At 36.6% G+C, this 27,573-nt stretch overlaps 2 protein-coding genes across 3 annotated transcripts in view; one reads left to right on the top strand and one right to left on the bottom strand.

The window, feature by feature from the left end:
- LOC106161264 (uncharacterized) overlaps positions 1-17,555 on the bottom strand; it is a 298,900-nt gene extending 281,345 nt beyond the window's left edge. Inside the window, exons 1-4 of the mRNA XM_087004995.1 lie at positions 17,412-17,555; positions 9,156-11,696; positions 4,349-4,411; positions 295-409 (exon numbers count right to left, since the gene is read on the bottom strand). Coding sequence (XP_086861121.1) covers positions 295-409; positions 4,349-4,411; positions 9,156-11,661 — 2,684 coding nt within the window. The 5' untranslated portion in view covers positions 11,662-11,696; positions 17,412-17,555. The remainder of the gene's footprint in view (positions 1-294; positions 410-4,348; positions 4,412-9,155; positions 11,697-17,411) is intronic.
- Positions 17,556-17,997: 442 nt separating this feature from the next.
- On the top strand, positions 17,998-27,227 carry LOC106158780 (serum paraoxonase/arylesterase 2-like). 2 transcript variants are annotated; one of them, XM_087004994.1, is made up of 9 exons: positions 17,998-18,019; positions 22,307-22,377; positions 22,863-22,918; positions 23,615-23,801; positions 24,012-24,135; positions 24,699-24,899; positions 25,191-25,266; positions 25,586-25,720; positions 26,148-27,227. In XM_087004994.1, the coding sequence occupies exons 1-9, from the start codon at positions 18,015-18,017 to the stop codon at positions 26,316-26,318; spliced, it is 1,026 nt and encodes a 341-aa protein (XP_086861120.1). In that variant the 5' UTR covers positions 17,998-18,014; the 3' UTR covers positions 26,319-27,227. The 2 variants fall into 2 exon arrangements, with proteins under 2 accessions (XP_086861120.1, XP_086861119.1); XM_087004993.1 differs by lacking the exon at positions 17,998-18,019 and adding an exon at positions 21,207-21,348.
- Positions 27,228-27,573: the final 346 nt, after the last annotated feature.

Raw genomic sequence — 27,573 nt, 5'->3', positions numbered from 1 at the left:
TATGGCTCATTTGTGAATGTGGCGTGTGGCATGCAAGAAACACCACAGGAATTCTGCCCTGATAGCCCACCATGTTTATATATCATATAACAATGTACAATATATGATCTAGGTATTCTGCCCAGGTAGCCCACACGTTTCAAATATTATATTCCAGTAAATACTGTACCTAGGTATTCTGCCCAGATAGCCCACACATTTAAATATTATACGTATATCAGTAAATACTGTACCTAGGTATTCTGCCCAGATAGCCCACACATTTCAAATATTATATACCAGTAAATACTGTACCTAGGTATTCTGCCCAGATAGCCCACACATGCCATGATATCCTGAGGACTATAGGAGATGCCGGGACCATGGGACAGGAAGGTCAGGATGGGACCACCTCGCTTGTCCCGCCCACCTGAAATATACAACAAAAAATTATTCTTTATGGGCTAAACTGTGTACAATCATAAACACAGCCTATAGGATTAAAATATTAGTTGTCATGCTAGAAAAAAAAAAGGTACCTGACTTATAATGGAAAATTGGTGGGGGGGGGTTGTCTTTGGACTGTTTTTCATTATTTATAGATATAATTCTGGGCTAGATCACTTTGATTCAGACTGTTAGTTATCTGAGATCTGTATACTGTACACAAATCCTTATGGTCTGAAAAGTTTAAGGCACAGACTGATAAACATACATGTATGCATATACATACCAACTTCACACACTCAGACAAACATACCCTTATGGCAACAGATACATAAAACAATAAAATAAATAACAGGATTGGAAACCATTCCCTGTCTCTTGATTTAGTGCCTTTTTAAAGACATGATGAGATCTTTTAAATTTCAAATAACACATAATGTCAATTTGGCCTCTTACAGTAAGTAGGCAGAAACACCATCTACCTGTCAAGCAATAGTTCAATTTGTCCACTGACACACCATATAACATATGACCAGAGCTATCAGATGTACAGGTTTCTGGGTTTATCGTTGATATATTGTTAAATGAAAGTGACTAATTACATAAATATATTTAAAACTTTAAATAGTTTTTTAACAGACTTCCTCAACTTCTGAGTAAAATACAAAAAAGGATATCTTTGGTAATCCAAATCTAAGTCATAGCTGTCAGATAAATGTGTAGAATCAGTACTATTTGATATTACAAATTCAAACTCTGTGAACCGTTTAAGACAAATTAGGCTCAGATTTAAACTGTTTTCTGGGTCCTTCCAAAAGACTGTCAATGTGTTCTTCAAGGACACTGCATATGTAAAAATCTAGGTTAGTTTATTTTCAAAGTGGCTTTGGAAAACTGTCAACCTGGATGGGAACACTGCCAGCTTGGATGTTTTCATCTAATCTTGTACATGTGACACCCAAAACATGACATCTAAACGATATTTGAAACCTTCCTTTTTAGAACCTTACAAATTACCTCATACTGCGCATTGCACCAAGTAGCAAACAACCAGATAATAAACACAATACACTGTTTCCAAACTAATGAATTCACTGGTAAAACAAAGCATATGTGTGAGCTTAAACTGAAGACACACATAAACAGACATATTCACACCTTTATAACAGAAAACACCTGTTCATTTTTGTAAATAACAGAAGGCCAATTAATACTTAATTAAAACGACAGGTGGTAAATAAACAGGTATCATGAGGAAGACAGGACAGAAATGCACTACTTTTCTTGTCAAGGATAAAAAGACATTATACCACTGTCACCTTACTCCGACAACCACACCCTAGTTTTCCAGTTGAGCCTAAACAAAGAGGACAGCAAGTTTCTAGAAAAGTTTTAAAAACCAAGTCAACAACTTTGGCTCGTGGATCAGTTACATTCGAAAAAATTGCTGACCACACCTTGGCCAGTACACAAACCACAGAGAGTGAGGAAATGGGACCTGTGACACCTTGTTCATCAAAACAGATTTACTTCTGGTCACTTAGTATGCCATCACTTGTGAAGACAATTAGTCTTCATAAGTTTTTGCCAATACTTGCACCTTATCACCTCTAGAACTATAACACAGCACAACCTTATCCCTGTGTACACACCAGAGAGGATAACCTCCCGAACCCTGTGTACTGCCCCCATGGCTTGTTTGCACTCTAGTATCAACACCACCACAACAAGCTTTACAATATCAGCGACTAAACAGTTTGGCTAACTAATGCTATGTTTGCAGAGGGTTCAGAGAAGTCAAGCATTAAAGAGAAAGTTTATCCAGTTTCTCTAATTCATTCCTCCATTATATTGACAGCCTGGACTTAAAATCCAAGATCATCTTGGGATTTATTGAGATTTTCAACTTTCAAAATTTCAGGAAATCTCTGTCAACAACACTTTTTCTTAGTGCCTCTTTATCTGTTTGTAAAAAGACAGGGTTATGATTTGACCGATTTTACAAATACTCCACTATGCTGCAACAGATGTATTTTCTCTCAATCCTGTATGAAACTATGAATAAATCGTATCTTTTTCCCAAAAAATCATTACTACCACATGCATAAGTAAAGGGTCCCTTTCTTTAGCAAGGTTAATCAAAATCATAAAATTAGCTTACTCAAACAAATTTAAGCAAACTTCACCTTTTGGCACATGAAATGTGTGGGTTTTTGAAAATTAAAAACAGATATGCATAAATCAAAACAATTCATTACCTGCTGCTAATATAAGAGTACGTTTGTTGTTGTATTTCTTTACAACCAATATTTTAACATGTTGCAACAATGTGTCTCATTCTTACACATCATATGCCTACCACATTCCAAATAAAGTTTTTATTGCATGGTGAACAGCTTTGGCTTGCTAACTTAAGACTAAGCAGAAGGGAATGAAGTTTTCTTTAATTCCATAGCCAAAAATACAGGTTGCATATATTTCTACCTGTCCACACACCCCACCCCACCCCTTCTATCAATGTGCAACTTAACAAACAGATTCTGAGCCATTTTCACATTTCTGGTTGACCCCATTAAAAAAACACACCGTGTAGTTTTTTAAGTGCTATGATTTAATTAGGCATTAATATGGATAGGCATGGGGGATGTCTAGGTTAAAACTGATATGTGAAATCATTCTGTATGGGTTATCACATCCTTTGATGATTCACCAGACCTGATAATTCTTCCACAATGATATCAACAATATCTTAAGTGCTATTCAGTAACACTAGATATAAAACCATTGGGCAAGTTCTATCATCAAGGCCCATTCAAACAATCCCTTGGTTGGTGCTCATTCACTGCAAGCACCAGAGGTGTCAGTCTTGTATTACCACACACACACACACACACACACACACACACACACACACACACACACACACACACATGCTGGGGTAGCACTAGCATTTTTTCATCACTTTTTCTTCCATATGCTTTAAATTTGACTAAAACAAATCAAATCAACCATATTCTGTTTAGCCAGTTTCAGCCAGTTTTAGCATTTGGCTAAATTAGCGGGTGTTAGTACTACCCCATATATCCCAGACATGTTATCATAAAGTCATTAAATAAATTGCACATATGAAAAGGTGCAAGTAGTTAACAGATGTACAAGATGTGACCAAAGGGGGAATTTTCACGGTTGATTTGCCTTGAGCACCATTTTCATCTCAGCTCTGATCTAGACTGTCCCCCTGTTAATTAGTGTGGACAACACTGATATCAAAGTGATATGACAAGTGCTACACTGTCACCTAGCATTGAGGCCACAGCGCCTGAGTAAGCAGATGTGTAATTAGAGACACAGGGACCATAATTTCAACCTGTTGCCTGACACTTTATTATGCTTAATGAATGTAGGAATGCCACTTAATAAAAGATCTTGGATTGTAAATTTGAATGAGAGAATGCCCTAAAGATTTATAGTCTTTGTTCTCACCTAGATATTCATTTAAAGATCATGTTTGACCCATTTTTGTAAATTAATACATAAAATTTAGATTTTTACATAAAATAACAGCTGACATGAAAAAAATCTCTAGCTACACAACTTAACTACGTGTAATTCTGTTCATTGGTACCAGCATTGCCAGATGCCATACACATTTTACCACTGCTTTTTTGCAAATTATTCAGTAATTTATGTTATTTCCAAAATGCGTGGGAAAATGTAGAGAAAATGTGCTTAGATTTTTGTCATTTTCTTTGAGTGGAGAGATTAATGCACAAGTATATGTATACCCACCATGTATCCAAGTGCATATGAAGTGTTTAATGCCACTGCTAAGTCATAAATGCATAAATGTCTAATTTCTACTAAAAATTAAGGTATTGTGATCATATAACAAAATTAATCACGAAAACTTCTTTTTACTTACCAGACAAAATGGCAATTTTCTTCCTTAGAATATCCACTATCTGCGCTGCCTCCATGACTCGCGCTGAAAAAGTAACAGAGCACAATGGAGTCAAAGGGCACTTTGGGTAAAACAGTTTGAGCATATTTACAGATTTTGCATAAAAAGAGCAAAACAAAGTCAAATTATACTTTGGTTAAATCCAAAGCTTAGGGAAAACTTTTCCATGTTTTGAATCATTCAAAACAATCTAATCAAGCTGCTCTTTAAGTAATACAATCAGAAAGTTCATCAAAACAGCACACTCTTTCATGATTTTGTCATGAGCAAAGTGAATTTTTAACATGTGAGAGCTGCATACCATCTTGTTCATGTACATTAGGATAAATGGATGCTATGATTCAACAGACAGGCACATGGCTATTAAATTAGAAATAAGTAATACCTCAAATCATTTAGTAACTTTTAACCTATACAGTTGAAATCAAGTCAAATCTCTTTCAATATCTAGCTTGAATGAAGCAGTTGGTAACTTTATCCATGTTCCAATTGAACTCAACAACTTGAAAGTTTTAAAGTAATTCATTTCATTGCATGGCATATCATCATTTTGGAAAGATGCTTTTAAGTGCACTTTAGTTTCTATAAGGCACATATCAACTCATTTTTATTTGTGTTTCATAAGCCAATGTGGCCATTAAATTTTATAGTTCAACAAAGGTTAAGTACAGCCACGTTTTATCTCACTTTCAGTAAAAAGCAAATAACTACTAAATCTCTGATAGTAATACATTAAACCAAAGTTAAGTAGTGATTTCAATGTGCTTAACACAAAAGTCAAAAGGCCTTTGCATTTCATTTCCTATCAAACAGTATTTATTCACGACATCTATCACTTCCCAGCTTACTAGTACATAGCCTATACTTTACAATCAAATACAAAAACAACTTCACCCTTCCACTCCCCCCCCCCCCCCCCCCCCCAACCACAGGAGAATTTTGTTTGTTTGTCTGTTTCACCAAATAATTAATTTACCACTAAATCAATGACCTTCATAAAACTTTGAGGCCCCCAACCCTCAGTACATGTCATGGTGACCAACCACCAAGTTGGTCTCACCTCAGATTTACCATTGGAAAATCAAAACACCTATAATCACGGAAAGGTTAGAGAATAAGACACCCCTCCTCCTCTCCCCCAATAGATAAGATCCAGTGATGACTGAAGATTTTGATAAGATAATCATACCTCAGTAACCTGGCAGTTGCATAGTTATGACTACATAGCTAAGTTGTTTTAAGTTGCTCTATGGCTATGGCATTGACTCATAAATTTCAAACACCTCACTTTTTCTAATATTCCACTTTTCTCAAGATTTATTAGAAACATTAAGTAAAAAAAATTACTTTCTGACATAAACTAAGCTCATTTCCACTACTGAAAAACACCACTTTAATCTATTACCAAAAACACAAATTTGAAAAAAAAATCAGTTTTGCATGTGAAGTCAACATAGATCATTCTCCCAATTTACTGGAAACTGAAAATATATATATATAAATGAGGATATATTTACTGTAAAATATGGAAGAAATTATATTAAGTAGATACAGTTCAATGATGGTGATGGGGAGAGAAGGAATCACTCTGTGATGCAGGTTAAAAAAACAGCACTCAGTCTTGGGGTCTTGGCACGCACACTTTTTTACCCAGAAATGGTCTCTCTGTCTAGAATATAGTTTTACACTGGAAACAGAAAATGTGAGCAGGTGTTACAGAGAACAAATTTCAATAGACCCTCAATCTAAGGGCAAACGCAGGAAACTCTGTACATGAACACTGAATTATGAACTTTGATTTCCATCAAATTACATTATTGTTTTTCAAACTGCTAATTAGTTCTCCCTACTGTTTTCCCAAATCTGTTCAGAGACTGATTTAAGTTGACAAATCTCAGTTGATAAATGAGTTTCTGTTGTTGGAGGTACCCAATGTGCATGAAACGGTCCTGTTAAAAACTGTGTTTATGCATAAGGGGCTGGTATGAATAGAATTTTAAGTTTAGTAACTTTTATATATGGCCATGTGCATGGAGTGGGTCCTTTGGTGATCTCTTTTAGTTCAATAGATGTTTAAACTCTAGCATAATTTGTAAGGAGATCCTTCATGACAGTACAATATACCCACACCCAGTCTCATTTGTAAAACCCAAATTTGAGTCAGCAATATGAGAAACGAATTTACTCCAATTCAAAGCCATCCTGATGCTATATAGTATTCCCTATGCTCATCCATGCATTTTACAACTTTGGGGTCGTTACAGCTACAAAGCGTCTTCAGCGCATCCTCGTTCATGGATGACAAATACCGCCATTCTTTCTCCATTCAACCATTGTCTGTGGTTTCTGTGTTGGATTTGAGGTCTGATTAGTTGAGATTTATGTGGGGCTAACCTCTATGACCCCACAACAACCAAGGTGACACTTTCCCACTGGGTAAGGTGTCAGCCGTATGTGTTGTTTGTAGGCTGTATTGCCAGAGTGCTAGAAGTATCACATGGATAATACAGTCATAGTGGCCTTCCTGTGTGTTATATTGCTGGCATGATAAGGGATAATTCTATGATTTTAAATTTAAAGTATATTTTTTCACTTGTTTTGGTTATCTATCTTTCAACATTGTAAAATTACTACAAAAATAATGCTTGAAATGCCCAAATGTTTCTCCCAAGATTGAAATGCAAAAATAATTACTATGTTTAAAATAGTTCAAAAAATTGTTTTTTAACTAATACATTAAATTTGGAAGTAATTTGCATTCTCAGAATCTGTAAGTGGCTCTATAAAAACAACAGCACAGGACTGTGATACATTCACTGAAAATATAAAAGGACGTTGCACTGCAAATACAGCAATGCAATGACAATTATCTTCTTTTCTTTTCTTTTTTATTTTTGTAGGTTTTAGAGGCTCACTTACTCAAATATCTTATTCTTTTCTTAGTTTCCTAAAATGCACTTTTTGGCACAAACATATTATTCTTTTCAACAATTTTTAATAAAGATAATTACCAACAAGCAACTGCTTCAAAAGAGTTAAATCAATATATCATATTTCATTTATACATGGCGAGTAACATCTATGTATCACCTCACCTAAATGATCCCATAAGCTTTAATATAACATCGCCTAACTATCTAATAAGGAAATACTTGCTATATCAGATAAGATGCATATAATTGGGATACATCATCATAAATGTCACTGCAATGGAATTTTTCACCTGACATTGGGGAGACATGGTTGGGTGGTTTAGACATTAAAACATATTAATCCTATCATGTGTGGGTGTTTTCTAGCCATTGTTCAACTTCAATTTACTGTGATCTACTTTCCAGGAAAATTTGAAAAAAATAAATGCATCATCTTTTAACTCAATTTTAACTTACACTGCTGTACAAGAGATTCATATTGTACTATTCATTCAAAATCCCTGTCTGGGGCAGTTATATAATCTACCCAAGCTTTTGGAGGGAGTTCTAGCCAAGAGGCACAGGTCAAGGTGGGAAATCCATTGTTAATGATTTCAGATACAAAGAACCAAGAGAAAGAATGCCAGACAGTGCTAAGATATGGCCAGCAGGTAAATACAGGTGTCTTGCAAGTGGAAAATGCCTGTTTGGTATGTACTGAGCTTCTCAAACAATGTCTGACCTAAGAAATCACATCTGCTGGCTATTTATGGAGCATTTGCTTTAAATTAAAGCTTTTTTGTGACTTTTTTTATATGGATTCATAGGGTGATGCCAAAGAATGATTCCCATCAGATTTATTCAAAATTTGTTTCAAATATATGCACCAAAGTGACTGACTGTATCATGTGTACATTACAGCTCCCTGTTGACCACATCTTAACCTCATCTACATTATTCATTGCCTTTTTCTTTAATTAAACCCAAACCTCTAAATTTCAAGATTTAGACAAAATTTATCTTTATGTATACAATTCAGTTTTCTTTCAAAAATTCATGTAAAATCTTACAAGTCCAGTTTTCTCAATAAGGTACATGATTTCACCTCACCTGGCATTTATATACAGTACACCCTTATCTTAACACACAATAAATGTACATCATATATCATATATATTTGAGCTGCAATGCCATGCCAACTTCTCATAACTTCTGTTTATCATGCAAGTATGTCATTTTGGCTTTAAGAGTGAACTGCTCTAGTACCTATCCCCAGCTTGCCCCCTCCCCCTACTTCTCCATCCTAAGTGGCCCCCAATTTGACATGTACTAGTACCAACATGTTATGTCTACTGCCCAGTGTCCAGTGTCCTATACAAGCGTGGGTCAATATTCCCCTCTGGTTTCTTTTAAGTATACCCATTCAAGTGGAGCACCCATCACAACAGGGCAGCACTATCAGACAAGCCAGTGCTAAGGGACTGGTTATGCAAAGCAAATTGTGCATTAAGAAACCATTAGCCAGGCTTTTCAATACAAGAACCTTGGCTTATGTAGTCCTCCTTATGGCTTATGAGAATGGGAGCCTCCCAGATAACCTGGGGTTAATGGCTATCTACCAAGAAATATGGGTATTTTTTGTGTTTTAACCAGTGGCATTATTTCTTTATGCATAGCAATTATGATATTGATTAATCTGATAAAATTTTTCTTATCCTCTAGTATTTTCTGAACATGAGTGTGAAGGCCCAAATTCTTTTATCAAAGCATGATCTAAAATCAAGTTTTTGAAACCAATTTTAAAATATACAACACTTTAAATTCAACACAAAACCAAAACCATAATTTCCACTTACTTTCATTTTCCAAGCCATTAGAAACACTCCTCTTAAGCCTGTCTTGGGGAGTGGCTCTCCTGGAGGCAGGGGACTGCTGAAGCTTGCTGGGGGTGGTATCCAAAGCATAAGATCTCCGCTGCAATTCATCCTTTCTGGGTGTTCTAGACCTACTATCATCTAACGTGCTGCTCCGAGCATCAGGTTGCTGCAAGGGCTTCGGAGAACCTGTAGACCTTTGGGAATCATTTAGGGTATTCCTAAATCCCTGGGGAGGAATAGGCTGGGGCGAGGCTTCTTGGGGTATTGACCTCCCACTAGAACCCCCCTCTCTGGAAGAAAATGAATCATCAGCAGGTGGTTTAGTATCTCCAGGGTAACTGCCAGTAGACTGTTGCCTGTGGAGATCATGAGGTCTAAACTTGGTGTCCCCAGGACTGGCAGGCATGTCCTGATGGTAACTCTCCCAGGTTGTAGTATCTATTCTTTTCTTCTGTGGATAATAATCACTGGGGTCTTCAATACGCGGAATGTTGGTGGTGGAGTCTGCATCTGTAGGGGCTGTCACCCGGCTATCATCAAGCTGAACACTGCGGCTTGACTGAGATGTTCTCCTAGGATCCTGATAGCTGACTGGCTCAGTCCCTTGAGAGGCAGGTACTCTGTTTGGATCTGGATACGTGAGTGGTTCTGGGCCATGCCCTTCTGCTGGAATCCCCCTTCTGGATTCCCAATCTTTTGGAGAGTCTGTGTAGGAGGAGCGCCATCTTGAATCTGTAGGCTCTGGCGTCTTGGTACCCTGTGCCTCCCTGGATAAATCCATGCGGGTACTCCACCTGGAGTCCGGGGCAGTTCTTGGAGCATCCTGGGTTGGGGGATTCATCTGCCCTGAATCCAAAGGTTGTGGGACATTTGCAGGTGATTGGCGAGAATCCACCGACAAATCCATACGAGTATTCCATTTATTTGAATCAGGCTGTTGCCTTCTAGGATCTGGCAAGGTAGTATATGGGTCAGGTCCCCTTTCATAGTCTGGTTCCTGTGGGTCTGTAGAGGGTATGTCTGGGTCATAAGTCCCAGACACCCTTCTTGGGTCTGGATGCATTTGTGGTTCAGGTGGGGCATGGCCCTGTTGCTGATATGGCTCTTGGTCCCGTGCATTCAAGTACCCTGTGTAGTGTGACATGCTTTCCCCTCTAGCTAAAGATCCTGGGACACTTTCTGCAAGATATGAAGGCTGATCATCTGGGTACTGAGGTTGACCTTCTGAATCTTCATAATATCCTGGAAATGGGTCCCCTGATTCCCCATGTCCATAATATTGTGTTGCAGGTTCCCTTTCCTGGTAACACCCTAGACTGACCTGTGTCCCCTCATGTGGACCCCCAGAATACCTAGGCATATCCACATCTGAACCTTGATAACTGGCATAACTACCAGGTCTTTGTGGATCATAATAATTGGATGATGTTCTTTGTGGTTCCTGCATAGCACTTGGTTCACCCATGTTAGAACCCTGATAACTGGCATAGCTACTTCTCTGTGGATCACGTGCTCTAGAATCATCCATGCCAGGTCCCTGATAACTGGCATAGCTACTTCTCTGTGGATCACGTGCTCTAGAATCATCCATGCCAGGTCCCTGATAACTGGCATAGCTACTTCTCTGTGGATCACGTGCTCTAGAATCATCCATGCCAGGTCCCTGATAACTGGCATAGCTACTTCTCTGTGGATCACGTGCTCTAGAATCATCCATGGCAGGTCCCTGATAACTGGCATAACTAAGCCTTTGGGAATCCTGAGCTCTAGAATCACCCCTGCCAGAACCCTGATAGCTGGCATAGCTAAGTCTCTGAGGAGCCTGTGCTCTAGAATCACCAATGCCAGAACCCTGATAGCTGGCATAGCTAAGTCTCTGAGGATCTTGAGCTCTAGAATCACCCATGCCAGAACCCTGATAGCTGGCATAGCTAAGCCTCTGAGGATCTTGTGACCTAAAATCACCCATGCCAGAACCCTGATAGCTGGCATAACTTAGCCTTTGTGGATCCTGTGCTCTAGAATCACCCATCCCAGAACCTTGATAGCTGGCATAACTTGCCCTCTGTGGGTCTTGTCCCCTAGAATCATCCATGCCAGAACCCTGATAGCTGGCATAACTTAGCCGTTGTGGATCCTGACTTCTGTACATATCAGTGTTTTGGTAATTCCTTGTGTCTTGTTCTTTGAAATTATCCATTCTATAATTTCCTGCATAATCAACATAACTTCCAGCCTTTTGTTGATCATAACTGCCTCCGTAGTCTTCTCTATAATTACCCTGGTATCTTGAATCCTGATCCTGGTAGGGCATGTTCATGCCAGATCCTTCATAACTTGCATAGCTGCCAGGCCTATGTATATCCTGTCCCTGGGGATATCCCTCATATCCCTGGGGATCTCTGCCATATCCCTGGGGGTCCCTCTCATATCCCTGCAGATAGGCATGATCACTTGGCCTTTGTGGGTCCTGCCACTGAGACATCTTCTAGGTCATTGTAAGGCTAAGTGGAATATGGCCTGAAAGAAACCAAGAGGAAATATTTCAAATCTGACACTGGTTTTTGTTTAGACTTCATGAAAAAAACACCATATTCTGTATTGCTGAAAGGCATATATTAGTTTTAAAAATTTTGCATTTATAAAACAAAGTTTGTAATTATCATCACTAACTAACAAAGAACTGTAATGCAGCATATAACCTGAACTCACTCTCTTCAACATTACATAATGAATGATGGCTGTCCTGGTAAATGCCTCTGTTACATACATTACGTGAACCTGAGAACTTGAGTCAACACACGCCAGCAGGCTGTTTTTGTTTTATGGAGGCTGCTACCCCCCAAAACAGACAAACATGTCACACAAATGGTAACTATCAACACAAGCAGGGGTATTAGGACAGGTATGCCAAATACTACAGCAGGAGGAGAATAAATTTCACATGTTGAACCCAAGAGTGAAGTGACTGTATTTACTCTTATTTCAATAATACAAGATGAGAATAGAGTCTGTGGTTGGTGGTTTTGGACAGATTTCTGAATCAGATATATATATATGCTAAGGTTTACTGTATGACAAATGAAACCTTACAACTAGTTACAACAAGACATGTAGTACTATTACACATGTATAATTCCACAATACAGTAGCCACAAGAGATGCTGCTGCCTGCCTACGAGTCTTCATAGATTGGCAGGCTCACTTGATCAAATATTGCCCTAAAGTATTTTAAGTATCCCAAGTACTTACGAACACGACACCTTTGCCAACTAATGTCAGACAATACAAGATCAAAGAGAGATAACCAACTACTGATCTAAATTAATTCATATGAAGCAAGTAAATTTAAGTAAAAATATTCAGAACATTCCTGCCATTTATTTCTCATTCAGTGTTATTTTCTCTTCCATTAAGGACAGCTCCTGTATTGATTAAGTAAACAGATTATCTTAGTGTTATCTACCTGGAAGTTGGCATAGTTATACATTCCGTCACATCTTAGAGGTCACAAGTAAAATTCTTCAGCGGGACAAACACAATGGGATTCTAGCATGCAGAACTTCTTATGTGTAACTCTTCTTGCATACAACATACACATCCTAAGTCTTTACCATGTAATATATGTAACAGCAAGCTTTGAGGAAAAAGTACAATAAATTTATGTTCACAGGCAACAATTGTTGGTAACAGTCCCACTTACCGCCACATGAGACAAGCAACATTACTTGCAGACACATCCAATTATACACAGATATTGAGATGAGATACATCACAACTGACAAATGGGCTTCAGCAGCTTTCACATAATTTTATATGGTATTTTTGTGGTAATCTATTGCTTTAAAAAGTGTTATAAGAAAAGAAGATTTATCTCCATGATATAATACATGTAACATCACTATCTAAATGTTAGAAACAGAAAAAAATGCTTGAAACTTGTGGGGTACGACTCGTTGCTCTAACAAAAAAGATCTCCTTTGTGCTCTTTTATATATGGTAAATACCAATTTAATGTCCACTTGCATAAATAACTGTCAATGCTTATTCAATTTCCAAATTTACAGAAATGTGGATTTTACTCCTTATTCAAAGGTACATTCAATATCTGAGTATATATATGACATAAATAGTTTCACATTACCATCATTATTTCTTTCTTGACATTTCTTTTTGATATCTATCTGCAGCAAACTTGGTTAGCACACTTATAAACCTCAATGTGACAATAATGGCAATTTTTCTTAATGCCTTTTCTTAAAGACAATCAAGTAACAAAACCAAAAATTCTGACTGTAGTACCATATATCTCTTAACATGCTAAACAAGGACTCTCCTCTCATGCCATCTGATTTATAACTGACTAGATTTGAAGCATACAAGCATCTAAGGCTCTATTCTTCTTAAGTTGTAGATTGAGGTAAGATACCAGAGTAACATGTTTATAGTCACCCTGGGGATAAGAAGATCATTATCCCTGCTGTCTACCCACTTTATGGTTCCAGTGACAGCCCCAGGGTATCATTCCAACACACCTGAGCCCACACCTTCTGACCACTAACATGGAAATACACCATTTTTTGCTCATCTTCAATATATATTCCAAAACTATGCCTCTGTGTGAAACATGGAAACATTTTCTCAATATAATGAGTCTCAAAAAGATTGATAAATCAAAGACTAATTACCTGAAGGAAGAAGGAATTTTACTAATTGTATGGGGGGGGGGGTAATGTGTACAATATTTTACATATGGCATCTTTTTAAGCAACAAATGAATAGATTTAAAACATTCATTCAGCATTTGTATAATATTTTCCTTTTTACATTAATAAATACAAGTCCATTATCAACCAGACAGAGCATTAAATCATATATTTGATCAACTGATCATATTACAGTTCTGAAAAGTGCCAATAAGGGACACATTTTGCAAAAATGATTTTCCCTTCCAGACAGAATGTGCTGTGTGTTTAGTGCAGTTAGATTTCAATCTGTGTTCAAATACTCATTTCCTTTCTTTTCTGAAGGAAAGAGCTTTATTGTGAAGGCTGCCATAAAATGGCCCATTGTATTATATTTGAAACCTCTCATAAGATACTGTCCACAACACATCCAAGCCAATACCATGCTGGCTATACAATAAAATAACAATAAAAACAGTAACCCTCAGCTGATGCTTTAAACAGTCAAGGTGAATTAAAATCAGTAACAAACTCTATGTTTGAAAGTACAATATGCACTCAAATTGAAATAAATTATTCATTCAAAAAACAAATATTTCAGGGGTGCAAAGCTACTAAGTTCCTAGAAAGGATAGTCTACCTGAATATTTATGCCATAAGATAAAATATCCCACGCTTGAAAAAACCCTGTTTGTCAAAGCACTCATTGGAAAAGAAGTAAGATTAGCACTGGCAAGTAGGCTAGCACTTTATCTCCACCCTGTTAATTTTAATGAATGAGCAACTTTTCTAGGGATCCTTTCAGGGGATGACCATGTAACCAACACATCAGCCTTCCACCTTGTATATTATCCCTCAGGTAAACACTGCTGTATTGTTAGCCCTCTGATACTTGCTTAGTCACAGTGGAGGACCACAGTTCTAACATAAACACAAATAGGTCATTGGGATAGGTAAAGTGTGATGCCAGGATGAGGCTTTTTATCTTCATAGACTGAACTGCTGTCAAGTTTTATCAAAAAATTTCTGACCTGTTTACAACTAGTCACTTATTGACATGAAAAATTTTGAGATAAGATTTCACAACATCCCACTTCAGAATATATAATGTCCCTCACATCTTTTAAAGGTGTCCCCTTTTTGATATCGACATACCAGCAGGTATACAGACATACATACCTCTACATTAATTCAGCATGCATATTCAGATATAAAGCCGTGTCATAGGCCACAACTCAATGTGCACCTGACATAAAGGAAAAAATGTTTATTATGCAAACCCACACTGCTTTGTAATTCAATAATCCTCCATAGATTTTTCCCAACCGGTGACTCTAGCCTACACCTCCTTGTGTCAACTGAATCAAAAGAACAGGCCAACCTCGCCTTACTTATTTATTGCCATTTATTCTGCCCAGGTATCAAAGCAAAAATTGCAATCAGCACAATCTTTTCAGTTAAAGAAAACAAACATTTCAATTAGAGAGCTAATTTAATGGGACCTGATCCCTTTATGGTGCTTGTGCTCAGAGTAAATAGCCCGTGCCATTCTAGAAGTTGAGATCGGGTGGCCTTTTTATTATATACTGCAGATCTCAGCCCTGACAAGAGCCTTCAACTATGCTTAATAATACACAGAATATAATAGGACAAGCTTGGTGCAATCTGTACTACATCAAGCATTACCAATATTGCACCATCAATTCTTCCTCATCTATGCAGTGCAAGTCATTCGCAAGTACAAAGCCCTAAATCTGATCTACATACCCTGTGTTGAAGTCCCAGACTGAATGCTTTGCCACACGATCTTTTAGGTTTTACTTTCTATTTATATTGCCATATATAGCCTTATCTTTTTATCCTCACTCCATACAACAGGACAGTTCATGAAATGAGGCAGACTGTGTTAAGAATATACACATGGCTATGAACATGCAATATTGTAATGCTGCCAACTTCAATTTTTCTTTTTCAACTAGATCTAACTCAAAGAAATATACTTTATCAAATTCAAGAAGGCTGTACATCAAAAACAAGAACACATGAGCTATTTTTTATTTTCACTGCAATTTCAAGTGTCACAATTAGAAGAATGACAAGATTGTTATGCTAGAGAAATTTGTATAATGCCAGTTAAGATAGTATCAGAATGCCTGAACTCAAACTGCCAATTCACTGAGGTGAGAGAAAAATTTGATATTTTGTTGATGCAACAATCAAACGCCAGCTATTTCTGCAAGGAGAACAAACAGATCAATGTTTAAAGAACGCAGAATGTAGATAACCTAAATATTTATCTTTCGAGTAACAATACTTTACTGTAACAGGGTTTGTCAATATCTATGGATATGGGGTATGTAAATGGATTTCAATACAATACTCAGTATTTTTGGGATAGGTAAATTAGCTGTATATTCTTTCATATACCAAGTCATAATTTCTTAAATATTATTTAAAATTGGAAAAAAACAGGAAGTATTTTTTTTTTTTTTTGGGGGGGGGGAGTTCATATGTATTCTGGTTCTAACACAGACAACACAAAATGTCATACGCATCAAAAATATATAACCCTTTGTGAGAATTCAGCAACATGGAAAAATCTTTGGTAATGTCAAAGCTAAACAACAAACCAAGGTTGACCTGCTGACTAAATAACATTCATAAAGACTATGCAAACACATGACAAACATCTTTCAATGAGCGGGTTATGTCTGTCAGTTGTTCTTTATGACAAGGGGTCAGAAACAACACTGCACTCAACATTCATAAGTTGTATGTACATAAAAAGATTAAACCTGTACGCTCTACCCTATATATATCTACCACCTAGCCCTGACTTCCAAAAACTATTATTTCAAAAACTATCATATTCGTTTTCAAACATAATGCAAAATCAACTATATGTTATGTTAACGGTCTGCATTTTCAAAAGTAATGAAATACTAGACAAACCTGCCCCTCATGATTTTATATTGATTGGGACTCTTGATTGGGGGTTGGACTCACTAATATAGAATGAGTCTTGTTTAACCCAACCAGTTGAACAGAAACAGCATCCAATACAAATTCTGTTAACAATAACATGAAGCACTGTGCATTAATATCAAATATCCTTGTGAAATAACCTGAGCAATCGACATTAATAAAAACATGGTATTTAACAAATAGATACAGCTATTTCTCTGACAGCCTCCCCTCCATTATTCAACCACCTGTTGCAGAGGGGGAACCGATGCATGACCCACCAACAACAATATACACATTTATATACCCGCATTCGACAGCTTCGTTAACTAAAACAACCTACCGCGTTTGTAAACAGTAATAACTATTTAGCTTGCATCGTGCTTAATATTAGGAAAGGGAGTTGACACTTGACGCGAAAATTGGGGACCCCAGTTCGCCCGGTGAATCTGTGTTGACGCTCTTAAATGCCTACGCTGAGTGCAACAACAATATCTTGCCGAGTCTCCCTCTAATTGATCATGTTTCCTAACAACTGCAAAACAAAAGTACCGTGTTCATACTACAGTTGTGGACACTTACTCACCTGCAACTCGGTTGCAACACGATATGTATATCGTGTAATGAAAATAATCTATATTCCTATTTTGAGTGTCCAAAATAAGCGCTTCGGTTCTCACGCCTAATCAATGGCCTCGAAATAGACTAGCTGTTCCATCTAGTGTGCATGTACCCTTCCTTGTACTCCTTGCGTTATTGAAGTCGTCAGTAAATTGAAAAAATTAACATATGTGTTTTCAAAAAATTTGACAATGAGTGAAGAAATGTATTTAATTACTTTTTGGTGACAATGAAACTACATACTTGCAAATAATCAACGCTTTACAGGATTTTAAACACATAGTGGAACAACCAAAATAAAACGATTTGGCCATTGACTTGGTCAACGAAACAAATGTTGAAAGAAAATAAACATTCAAGAAATTAACTTTGATATAAACGAATAGAAATGATATTTAGACTGAACACTGCTTGTTTCATTCAATATGTAAGCTAATTTGATTCCAAACAATTTTTGAACGAAACTAAACACCCGAATGATATTTTTTTAGAATTTGGAGGTTAAAAACACCAGAGTTATCTGTCATATCGAGGCACAAAGTCTTGTCTCTGTGCTGCTAAAGATTAGATGAGGTGAGTGTAAAGATATCCATAAAACCCTCAGTGACGATGTAATGATTTTGTCGTAATAAGAATTTTATGTGAATTCCATCAAATACTTTCAGAAAACATAAAACGCGGCAGCCAGCCCGCACAACTATCTACTGCCTCTCTTGCTTCGCATGGAATAAATGTCAAACAAGACTACTGTAAAGAAAAAATAATCGCCAGCGAGCGCAGTGAGTGCAGTGCCAAATAGTAGAACAGGAAATACATTGATACCGGACGTAACATTATCATTATATATACAATCAAATTATTTTTCAGAAAATGGCGAAAACAAGAGCTGAGATTCAAAAAAATTATCGATCTCGTAAAAAGAAAAATGAGGGTGAAGCATTCCTGGAAAGGGAAAGAAAAAGAGTTCGAAAATACTATGTACCTTCCGCCTCCTTAACCGACCGTGAAAGACGAAAGAGAAATGCGAAGACTAAAGCACGAAAACTTAGACTTCACCAAAGGAAGGAAGAGCTCCTAGCTGCTGTAGAAGTTACCAAGGCAAGTCCACAGCAATCACCACCAGAGAGGCTTGTTGTATGTGTGAGGTGGCCACAGCGTGGAGATAAAAGTTTGAGAAGAAACTTAAGGCAGGCACAAAAAACAATTAAAGCACTACAGGCACAGGTAAATGCCATGAGAAAGAGGGAGAATGCTATCAGGCAACGCTTTAGCCATTGTAGAAGACGAAATATGGGATCACCTGAATTCTCCACAAATCCCAAAACCAAGACAGAACGCACCATATGGCAGGCTATGTTGAAAAGGACCAAAGCTAACACTGTGCGGAAGCAATTACTTATAGGAAATGTTTTAGGAGCTGCAGTGGGTCAAGCTAAACAAGTTACACCAAGAAGTAAGATGAAAATTTTGCGTAATATAGTGGCTGGGAAGATTGTGAGGAAGTATCGTTGCCTCAGATTTCTTTCCACTGCTGCTGGCATGTGCCGGAATTATTTGTCGAGGACTCGGGAAAAGGGGATGAACTGGTCAAAAGATCGTCGGATATGAGTAGCGGAAAAAAAAACAGGCAAGCTGTACAAGATGACAATAGTAAAGATATCCCTGGAAACCTTTCGATGTCTTCGACCCAGGCACATTCTGTCAACATCACATTGCCAGACACAGCTGTCTTTGCACAAAGCACCAGAATATGGTGCTGATTCTAAAGGCTGTTGTGTATCCAGGGCAGATTGTGTGACATCTGGGAAGGCACACATTTGTTTGTACCAATAAAAATTGAAACAAGATTGAGCAAAGAAAAAGGCATAACCCATCGCATCACTGGACAAATGGTGGCGGTGACGGTAGGTGATTTTGCAGCAGTGGTCTGTGAAAAAGAATGGTACCTGGGGAAAGTACAAGATATCGACAAATCAGACAGAGAGGCAGAGATCAACTTTTTAGAGAAACAGAAAAGTCTCTTCCAATGGCCGGAGAGCGATGACACCATTTGGATACCTTTTGACAATATCTTGTGTTGTGTTGAGGAACCATCAGCAGTGGAAAAATTGCAACGAATGTTTAAAATCACACCAAGCAACCTGGACGCTATTCTTGTAGCCTATCATTTGTGTTTGTCTTAAATAGCAACTGATAAGGACCATAGAGACCCTCAGGCCCGTAGCCAGGGGGGTTCGGGAGGTTCGAAAGAACCACCCTTTTTGCTGGGAAAAGGTCCACTCTGGGTAAAATTTGACCTATGTATTTGAGGATTTTATGGTAAAAGGTCCACTTTTTCAGAAAACGAACCCCCCCCCTCTGAAATTGCTGGCTACAGGCCTGACCCTTGAAGTCTAAAGTGAGATCCGTTTCTTACACCCACTCAATGGATAGACTAAAAAAACGCAATTTTGTGAGTCACTTACTTTTTATAGATGGAACAAACATTATATATATTTTTTAATTTCCCAAAAGTGCTGAAATCCACAAGACAATTTAGGTCTTTCAGAGAGGATGTTAGTAAAGTTCATTTTGAATTTTCTGCTGTGTTGGAAAACCTACAAGTGTGCTGAAAAGGAGGTCATAAGTTTGATGTTTCTAGGATCTGCATTCCTTTACATACAAATGATTAAAACATTTGATGTGTGGATCCTGTTGTGTAATAGGTTATCACTTTTGATGTCTGAGTTACTTTTAAATACCTCATTAAATTCTACAAAAAAAACTGAAAAAAATGTTCTCTCTATTTATTAAACTTGTCTTTCATTTCTTTTCTATGACTGTGGAACATACATTACATTATGGTCTGTAAAGGATGCAAGGCATAGTTGGTATTGTTACCAGTACACTCAAAATTTGAAAGTGTCAATGAATTTTTAATTCGCGGAGAATGTGACCAGTGGTAGATAACTTTTAGGAAATAAAGTTTTCAACTCTATACAATTGACAATTACTGCTATTGAAAGAATCATCAACGTGGGCATTTAAAAGAATAATAATCTCTAGTTTGAAAGTAATTTTCTCAGATCTGGTCTACCCAAATGTATTTTCCTATCACTTTTCCATTATTAATGAGTCGTAGGGTTCTGAAAGTGTTTAGCTTGCACATATTTCCACAGTGCTCAACTAATGATCATGATTTGTATTAAGGCGATTCAGTGGTACTGTATGTTCTTTCTTACATTTCTTTTTTTACTTGAAATGGCCATCCCTTTATTTGCTTACAAAACACAAACACGTGGGCGTAAAATGATCTCTCTTAAGAGATTTTTACAAAAAAAAAAAAAAACTTTTTTAGAAAAAAAACAGGGACTAGCTCTAGCTTTGCAGAAATAGATTCATTAACAATTGGTAAGAATGGGGAAATTGCTGTTTATCCTAGGAATTTTTTTTCCAAAATGAACAGTTGTTATCCCTTTAATCGATCAAAACCTTTGACCTCTTAAAATGAAATCATTTGCCCCCGATTTATCCCCGATTAATGTTTCTGCCCACCCTTGATTATCACACCTCAGTTTTCGGCAAATGTGTTAGGTGTTACTGATATGTAATCTTTGGTTGCCTCAATTTTCGGCCTTACAAGCTCACGGTACCCTTACTGTCAAATTGCAAAATATCGGATGGATATGCATCAAAATTTCAAGAAACGAGTTTAATGTGTAATTTTTGAAGCAATGAAGATCCATCTTACACACAATACAATATGCGTGTCTTTTAAATACGAAACTTCAATTCAATGTGCTTTTAACTCTGCTTCGTGCATGTGCTCACCTGCTCTAGCTCCAGCGTTTAGACAAAATGTATGTCAAAATTGTCGTCGTTAGTTTACTCATTGTTATTGCACAGCACATTGCGAGATTGATGTAAGTATCTACCACTGCTTGATGCAAAATAGTGGCATAACTTTGAAATGCATATCTCATCTTTAGATCTACCGGTACCGTACAGTATCTCAAGGACGCCCCCCTAACGTGAATCGTGATTTTGTTAATCGGTGTGGTAGTCGTCACGAGTCAGACGAATCAGTGCAAAGGTTGTGATTCCTTTAAACCAAGTTTCTCATTAAAAGATTCAGCTAGAACATCATGATTTTTAACTTTTAAAAAAGCAGCTGTTCCGTGTACACCTCTCCGCCCCCCCCCCCCCCTCCAATCATGCAGCCTCTTCACACAACTTTTAGCACGTCTTTGATTCCGACATGGTGACCTCTCCCCCGCTAAGATGCCCCGACTAGGATATGTGTTACTACTGTTGCAAAAGTTAGTGGCACTTACTGTTTACTAAGTAAATGCAAATCCCACATTGTCCTCCACCTCTCTGGTACCCTGTGTCATGATTTATACATAGGCCTACTGGTACTGGTATGGTCAATGGCCTGTAGTGACAAAGGTGTGACAGACCCGTAGCCAGGGGGTCCTGGGGGGGTCGAATGAACTGCCCTTTTTGCTGGGAAAAGTTCTGCTCTGGGTAAAATTTATTATAGGTATGCAAAGGTTTCATAAAAGATCCACTAAAAATGAAATTGCTGGCTACAGGCCAGTGTGACTTGATATATCTGGCACGTGGTCTTTTTACGTACAGGGATATTTTCTTGCCTCCTGCACATTCTATGGGGCAGAAGATAGAGGGACAAAGAGGTATATTTGTTATACACATTATGGCATCATGCACCATATAGTTTTTACCCTTTTTCTTACAGTAGCAACTGGGAAGTTGGTGGCAAAATGACAGATTAATTCCACCTCTACTGTATCTGCCAATTTGTACATAATATGGATATGCTGAAACAATATAATGTATTTGTGTAAATGCACATTTCAGATACCATGTTGGTTTTCATGTGACTGTATACAATCAGATACCTGGACCTTGCAGGACCATTCCTAAATTAGGTACTAGTATGATAACTCATTTTGTAGATTATGATAATGTGTACAGTGCAAAGGCATGAAATTTGTGCTACCGGTACATGAAATTTAAAAAAAGCTGCACATTTATATACCAGCTAACAGTAGCCATTATGTAGATATTTGTCCTTTAAGTAACAGGGTTATAATTAATTCCAGTACACGTTTTTATACATAAGGTTTATTGTATTATTAGCATAATAAATATCACCACATTTCTAATTGTCACATACAGAAGACAGTGATGCTTCATGCATATTTTATTTGTGGTCAAAATTTGACATTGACATTTATCGACACAAGTTATGAAATGTTTGACTTAAAATTGGGAAACAACAGGTCTCTTTGAGAGTTGGGTTATCCAGGTTTAGGTTGATTAGGCTGTTTATATGGTAAGTTATTCTTTTAATAGAAGTGGAACACTTAAAGGTATATTTAATAAGTTTATTAAAGTTTTCTTTTCTTTTTAGTTCAAGGATCAGAAGATTTGCAGACTTTACCAGATGGGCGTGTATTTATATCAACTGTGAGTATTTTTTTATGCAATAAGTTTGGATGAATGGAAGTAAATATGAGATATAAAGAAAAAATAAAGATAACATACTTGAATTTCTTCCATCTTTAGCAATATTTAAGTATTAACTGACCATTCCAGTTTTGCATTTTAAAGCCAAGTATACCAATTAAATTCTTCACTAGTCGTAATCCAGGTGAAAGTGAACATTTATTCTTGTATATTTTCTCTCTAAATAAAAATTCAAATTTTCATAAGGGTAATTAATTTTATTGATTCAGAAAAGTCAAGTATGCCTTTGGATACATGCACTGGCTATCTAAATAAAAAATAAGATATAAAGGCAATATCATTTCTGTGCACAAGCTGGCATTTCTATATAAAATTATATTCAAACTAGTTGAAGTTATGCTGGTGGTAAAATGATACATGTACCTATATATCAGATACGTATTTGATAAAAATGAAAATGTGCCTTTTTTTCATGAACAAAGGTCAATTACATTGCATATGTACAATAGTTTTTATTTTTTCAGTGAGTTATTTTATTATAAAAGATTGTACCTGTATTTTTTATTTTGACTTAAATTACACACGGAATGCCCCTAAAACAACATGTGCTTTTGATATTTTAATAGACCATAAAAGCTGTGTGCTTTTTAATAATTTCTTGAAAAGCAAATAAACTCTTTCAGTAATCATTTATAGGGGTACAGGAGCAATGTCATGACAGGATCAAAGGTACCTCTACCAAAAAAAAACATCAAGAGCGCCATCTATCTGTTTGACTTTAAAACTCCAACCAAAGATCCAGTGGAGCTGAAGTTTAATAAGGAATTTGATGCTAAAAGTTTCTCTTCACATGGGATTGGTGTTTGGGAAGACCCAGCATCAGGTGATCATTTAACATTATTTCGTCCTAACCAGTGACACATGCCTTGACATCCTTTGATTAGGTTTGGATTGAAATACTAAGTAGAATGTAAAATCATGTAAGCATATCTTCAACTCAGAAAAAAATCTAAATGAACTTACTTGACATTAGAGGTGATTTTCATAATTATTTTTAGTGCAACTTCTGAAGTTTTTAATGCAATCATTTCAGGAGAAATAACAGTGTTTGCTATTAGTCACCACAAGTTAGGAGAGACTGTGGAAAAGTTTACATATGATCCATCGTCCAAGACTTTGAATCATGTTGTAAGCATAAGGGATCCTTTGTTTGTGAAGTAAGTGCTGGGTACATTTTTGCACCAATTTTAATATAAATGTTAGTTATGCTGACTAGCAGTATTGTTTTTGTGACAATCTTAAGAAAACTGTTTATAAAGAAGTTATTTCAGGGCCATATATGTAGAAAAAGGCATTGAAATTGTGCCCTTATAAACACCTGACTCTCAGTTATTAGAAATCTTCACCATAAACTCAGCTCAAAATACATCAATTCTAATGATCTTTTGAAATTCCCTCATTTAGTTTTAGCATAAGAGAAACATTGAAATGTGCAGCCCGAAATCACTTTTTACTTTGTTTATTTGGTTTTTTTAAATTTTATTTACTTTATTTTTTTTCACTCTTTTGCACTGGGCTCTTAAGTTTTGCTACATATGAAACTTATCAACAATTTTCCCAGTGTTAATGATAAAAATGGTGTTGTTCTAAACTTACTTCAAGTGTAATGTGCTTCAAATGTTTTGTATTTTAATTACAGATCTAACATTTTACTACGTGCATCTTTACATTTCTGCAGTTTTGAAGGTCCTTAACATTTTTCTCTTTCTGGTTTTGTCAGTTTAAATGATGTAACAGCCTCTGGTCCAAACTCATTTTACGTCTCAAATATATGGGGTGGAGAAAGCTTCCTGTCACGCACATTAGAAGCATACCTAACTCTACCGTTTGGAAGTGTTGTGTACTATGATGGTGAAACAGCTAAAATGGCAGCAGATGGACTGTACTCCTGCAATGGTGTCACTCTGTCTCCTAATAAAAAGTAAGTGGATTTTGTTGTATTGCTTAGGCAGATGCAGAGGGGGGATCATCTTTCATCTGGTATCGCCTCTCTGATCCTCTAGTTTGAACTTAATGCCGACTTGCTAACATAGCAGATTTGTCTAAAGTATCCAAAAGTATATATATAGAGAGAGAGAGATTTATATTTCATATTTCTTTTTTTGCAAAATTATTTGCTGCTGATAAAAAGGACCATTGCTGTATATAAAACTTGTGATTTTCCTTCTTCATTTTTTAATAATGATGCTCATTTTGAAATTGAATATTTTAGGTTTTTGTATGTGGCTGCATCTAAGGAGTTGAAGACTTACACAAGAAATGAAGATGGCAGTCTAGTTTTCAAATCTGTAAGTAATGGCTTAATCTTGTACATGATGGGCTGAATTTACAGCTAATTTCCCATTATATTTAAGATTAAAGTTGAACCTTATTCCTCTCTACCCGTGTAGAACAATCATGTTTTGCCACCCTCATTACCCCTCATCTTTCAATCCTGTGCCACCTTGTAACAAAATTCTAGATCAACCAGCGTAATTCTCTGTACACTTTCAACACTGTATCTGCTGTTGAGTACCATTACAAGTTAGTTGAAGATAAGTTTACCTTTGGTGATGGATAAAAATTATTAAATCAAATATGTATGTATTTTGTATATTATTTTGACAGAGCATTGACACCCACATGGGAATAGATAACATAGGGGTGGACACTGAGACAGGAGACATATGGCTTGGCGGACAGCCCAGATTAATAGATATCATACAACATCTGGACAAGCCTGAGCATCCAGCTCCTGTTTTAGTAAGTACAGATCTTGAACTTTTTCAAAGCAATTATCATAAAAATGGGTGTTTCTGGATGCATCTGGAAATATGCATTGATAAATTTTGTTCTAATAGATCAAAAAATCACCTTTTACGGCATTCACACCAGCAGACTAGCAGATTTGTGGATCAAATAAGTCAGATCCATTTTAATGCTTGTAGCCTAATCCCTGCAAGGAATCTATTCAGTGTCTGTTAGAGGATTATGCAGCAAGCATTTAAGTGGGCTGCCATATTTGATCCATGGATCTGTTTGTCCGCTGATATGAATGTGACCTTAGTGGCGTTAACACAATTTACCTGAAACACCTAGCACAATATATATAGATAAATGAGGCCGACTTGCATGTTATCAGATACTAATATTTGTGGGAAAACATATAATTTAATTTATTTATTTTTAGGTTTTAAAGCTAGAAGTGAAAGATGGAGTTGTGTCTTCCATGCTGTCAGTGTATGCTAACAATGGCAGTGTTATCAGTGGTGCTTCTATAGCCAACTATTACAAAGGAGCATTACTAGTTGGTACTATTCAGCAAAACTTGCTGTATTGTGAATGTAGAATATTCCAGTAATCACAACAGGTGCTGGTTATGAAGTCATAATTGTACAGGGATTCTGACATTCAAATATTTGATTTGATATCATTCCAGTAGCAATTTATTTATATGATCATTTCCTTTCTATCTCTACTTCTCATGTGTGTCAGTAATTATATAAGTGACAGTAAGTTTCAACCTTTATTCTGAAAAAAATGATGAAAAAAATTGGTTATAAAGTATTTCTAATAGTTTTATGAGTACCTCAAAATGTGGTATGAGTTTTCTCAATCCAGGATTACTTGAAAGTTCAACTTAGTTTGTTTTACATATATCTTGGAAATTATAAATGAAATAAGTCTCCTTTAAATGATTGAAATTTTGAGGGCATTTCACATTCCTATCAGAGTCACAACATCTAATATTATCACCATTAATGTGTGTTTTATTCAAATCTCTGCACATTTATTATACATCAAAGAATATTTTGCAATGATTATAGCCTGGAAATCTAATTGACTCTAATTTAGAAGGTTTTATATACATGTACCATATATTGACATTTTTATGAAGTGCTTCAGGTAAACTGTGATTTAAACTTTGTAAATATTTCATATCTGTTATACAGTCATACATTTTTGTAATTGGTAAAGTCTATTATTCTCAAGGTGCAAAACACAAGACATTGTTTAAGTGTGTTTATTATTTCACATGATTACATATTTTAAGGTGAACATCTGTTATCTAATGTATCATTGTTATCAGGGGCATTTTTGAAGAAATCGGCAGTTAAATTTATCAGTATTTCATGTGAGAGGTTAAATTATTCAAATGATTTCTGTTAAAATTATATGTAATAATAAACTTCATGTGACACATTGCAAGAAGCACCTTTTGTGTATTGCAGGAGTCCAAGCGATTGAGTAAAAGTATTTGAAAATTTTAGCCAACTTGTAGGATTTATTTTTCTTTTAGAGAACTAAACACGTTTATGCCACGTGCATAAATCTCATCATATTTTTGCAGAAAAGTGGCTGTTTGGAAATGTGTCTGTACAAATCCTCGCCACGGTTGAGGCGGATGTGGCATTTGCCTAGAATTCCAAAATATTTTCTTTTGTCAAGGTTACATCCGTGTAACAGCGGTAGTTTGCCTCGTCCTTTTCTAACCGCTGGCAAGGGGTCTGCAGATCAATATTTTACGATGAGGATAGGAATACGCACATCATTAACTTTCTTTCCATATTTGCTCATTGTGAACAAACTCCCAAGTGCACAGCTATCATAGAAGT

This window comes from Lingula anatina, chromosome 2 (assembly GCF_051362555.1).
Source record: "Lingula anatina isolate TDL-2025a chromosome 2, LinAna3.0, whole genome shotgun sequence".
Lineage (NCBI taxonomy): Eukaryota > Metazoa > Brachiopoda > Lingulata > Lingulida > Lingulidae > Lingula > Lingula anatina.
Note: the sequence above shows the minus strand (reverse complement) of the source record. Positions and strands in the feature narration are given on the sequence as shown.